At 42.0% G+C, this 2,842-nt stretch overlaps 1 protein-coding gene across 2 annotated transcripts; it reads left to right on the plus strand.

The window, feature by feature from the left end:
* The first annotated feature begins 364 nt into the window (after nt 1-364).
* On the plus strand, nt 365-2,530 carry LOC147888383 (uncharacterized). Of its 2 annotated transcripts, none has more exons than XM_087392197.1 (3): nt 365-741; nt 1,005-1,220; nt 1,730-2,530. In XM_087392197.1, exons 1-3 carry the CDS (start codon nt 580-582, stop codon nt 2,354-2,356), a joined length of 1,005 nt encoding a protein of 334 aa, XP_087248323.1. In that variant the 5' UTR covers nt 365-579; the 3' UTR covers nt 2,357-2,530. The 2 variants fall into 2 exon arrangements, with proteins under 2 accessions (XP_087248323.1, XP_087248324.1); XM_087392198.1 differs by having other exon boundaries at nt 367-630.
* The last annotated feature ends 312 nt before the right edge of the window (nt 2,531-2,842 follow it).

Genomic DNA, 2,842 nt, shown 5'->3' on the forward strand with positions numbered 1-2,842 from the left:
ACCCTAGATATGGACTACTTCCAAATTTCATTTATTTGTTTTTTTTAAAAAGTGCCAAATATATTTTAAGGATGGTTAACCTTGGAAGGGAGGCGCTCTAATAACAATTTCCATAAGAAGTGACCTCCCAATCAATTTCGGACACTTTATCCCATCCTCCCACTCAATTTTGGACACTCATGCTCTTCATTAACTCTTTATCTTCTCATGTCTCTCTTTCTCTCTTGCTCTCTCTCTCTCTCTCTCTCATGCCCGCTAGCTCTCCCCCACCCCAAGCCCCCCACACATCAACTATAAATGTTCCAAGACCCTCAAAGAGCTATGTAAGCCACCTAGTTACTTCATTCAAGAGAGATACTAGTTAAACAAATGAAGTGCTCCCTTGTTTTTGGTGTTAAACAGTGTCTCCATTAAGGCCTCCGAAGTGGACGTTGTTGGTGTAGAGAGCGTCGGCAACAAATGTTATTGGTTTAAAATTCAAATCCCTTGCCATTCAAGCAACCTTTCTTCCCCGTTGACACTTACTTTCATTCCCCTTTCCAATTCTCGCTTTCCTGTTGTGGGCACTTCACAAAAGTCATGAATTTGCCTGGGGATGATCCTGGACCTTCCTCCACCCCTCCCCTTGCTGTGAGTTCTCGCAATCGCTTTTCATACTCTGCTCAACAATCCTGCGCTCAAAACATGTGTCTTTCTGTATCTTTTGACGCATACTCTCCTCTCCTAGAACCCAACAATTCAGTAAGACATGCCCTTCTCCCGCTTCCTTCTTCCCTCTTTAGCATTCTTCTTCATTCAGTTTTCCTTGCAAAAAATCGTACCTTTCCCCGACGTTGGGCGGACGTTTTTCCTTCCAATTTTCACGAGAGTGTTGCCCAATTTTCGTTTGTCGTTCACAGCTTTTTCGTTCGTTATTTCTTCCTGTCGTAACCGAAAATTGTGGAAAATTTGTGGGGAAAAGACGGGTTTATGTGCTTACATGACAGAAAGAGTGGTTGCTGCAGGATCGTACTAAAGAACGTCCGCCGAGACTTTTCCATGATTCTGCATCGTGCCTGATCGTTTTCACACATTCTTGTCTTGAAAAAATTACCCACTTGCCGTTTCCAGTCGGTACAATCATCAAAAACCTAGAAGAAGTGGTGGATCCATGGACGCATCCTTTCGTCGAGGCTGTGGAAGGACATACGTTAGGGATGTTAGCTACCATTGATAACCAGGTAAACTACAGAGCATGGACCTGGGGGAGAATTTTAAAGGGTTCCTGCTTTTCTCTAGGTTGAAAGAAAGAACAAAATTACTCCTCACCCGATTTTACTTAAACGCGTGGATTTTCTTTTGAAGCACATATGCGTGAAAGAAATAAAATGCTGTCCCGACTTCAATGTCTCTCTCTGCTTGCGGTTAGGCTCACATGGCCAAGAGTATTGAAATGACATGCATCAAACAAATCACATCAAGTTTGTTTAAAAACCTTTGTTAAATTTAGTCTTGCAATTAGTGAATTCAAAGAAAGCTACATCAAGTGTTCTATATCTGGTCATTCTAATTAAGGACAGTGATGTCAGGAGGATGGTCTCTGAGCAATTTGCACTGTTTTTTTTTTTTTAAAGCTTGTTATTTTGTGGTCATTTTCAACCTAGGATGGACATTTTTGTATGCCTTATTTGTCTGTTGAATTTCCTTTCCATTATACATTGACCACTCCATGATGTCATCTTGGCCTCAGATATATGCAGTGGGTACGACAGTAGAAGGATGCATACTTTGTACAGCTGCGAATCTGTTAACAGTACCCACTATCCTGTACAGACGTGGGTTAGTCGGAACTTCTGCTGACTTATGGGTAAAATATGAGGCAACTTTGAAAGAAACCATACAAAAAGCCATTGATTTGTCCAGCAGAGTCCCGATTCTAAATTCTATCACTCGTCTCTTATGTGCAATCTGTGCTCCTATGGCAAGGTCTATCTCTGATTGGTTGGTGAAACAAAGTGCCGTGGAAGAGAAAGGCATTCAATGGTCATATGATGACTTTCTGGCAGAAGGGGAATCCAAGGGAACTGAGTTGCAGACCCAGAATCAGGTTGGTGATGTGCCCACAAGGAAGGTTGTGTCCGAATCCAAGGCAACTGACTTACAGACCCAGAACCAGGTATATGATGGGAAGGTAGATGAAGGGATTGAGGAAGTCAAAGAAGTTGAAAATGTTGATGAGCCGGGCAATTCTCCACACCAGGAGGCAGATGACCTACCAGATGTGCTTGAGATGATAGATTCAGGCTGGCTGTTAGGAGGAATCAGCTCTACCAGCAGAGCCTCAAAATTCAAGGGGAAAAATCGCAAGGCACAGTGAAGTATTTTCTGGCTTCCATGTCTCTTTTATCGTTAGAAAATCTGTCTCCCAAGTGCTGTGTTACATTCAAAATGTACTGTAGCGTTTCTCTGGCAAATCTGACGAATTGCACAGTTTGCAGGTGTGCTTTAGTTGTCTGGATTGGAAGGTAACATGTTGACTGTGTTCATAGGACCCTGATGTCTTAGAGAGGCCTGGCTCTTTGTTTATATAACAAAACGTGTCCTCTCTCTCTCTCTCTCTCTCTCTCCCCCTGTCCCCCTTTCTGTCTCGGAGTGATATTTGTTTACCATAACCAGTTCGGAGTGATATTTGTCAGAGGAAAAGTAATTCAGATTCTCTTATACCTTTGTTGTGGAATGATAGAGTAAGTTTTGTTTTTTAGAATCATAGTTTTTTCAATGAGAGAGTTCAAGTGCATGACAAACTTAATATAAATTATCACCAATCGGACTGACAGTTCTTGGCAATACCCAAAGTGAGAAA

Source organism: Dipteris shenzhenensis, chromosome 21 (genome assembly GCF_047967505.1).
Source record: "Dipteris shenzhenensis isolate YYH24624 ecotype China chromosome 21, Dip_SZ_1.0, whole genome shotgun sequence".
Lineage (NCBI taxonomy): Eukaryota > Viridiplantae > Streptophyta > Polypodiopsida > Gleicheniales > Dipteridaceae > Dipteris > Dipteris shenzhenensis.

What these genes read in the sequence shown, in the direction of transcription:
- LOC147888383 (XM_087392197.1), top strand. Translation starts at nt 580, where the DNA reads ATGAATTTGCCTGGGGATGATCCTGGACCTTCCTCCACCCCTCCCCTT. An exon ending in TCCTAGAACCCAACAATTCA is followed by an intron (nt 742 to 1,004) that starts GTAAGACATGCC and finishes TGGTTGCTGCAG; the next exon opens with GATCGTACTAAAGAACGTCC. An exon ending in TAGCTACCATTGATAACCAG is followed by an intron (nt 1,221 to 1,729) that starts GTAAACTACAGA and finishes TCTTGGCCTCAG; the next exon opens with ATATATGCAGTGGGTACGAC.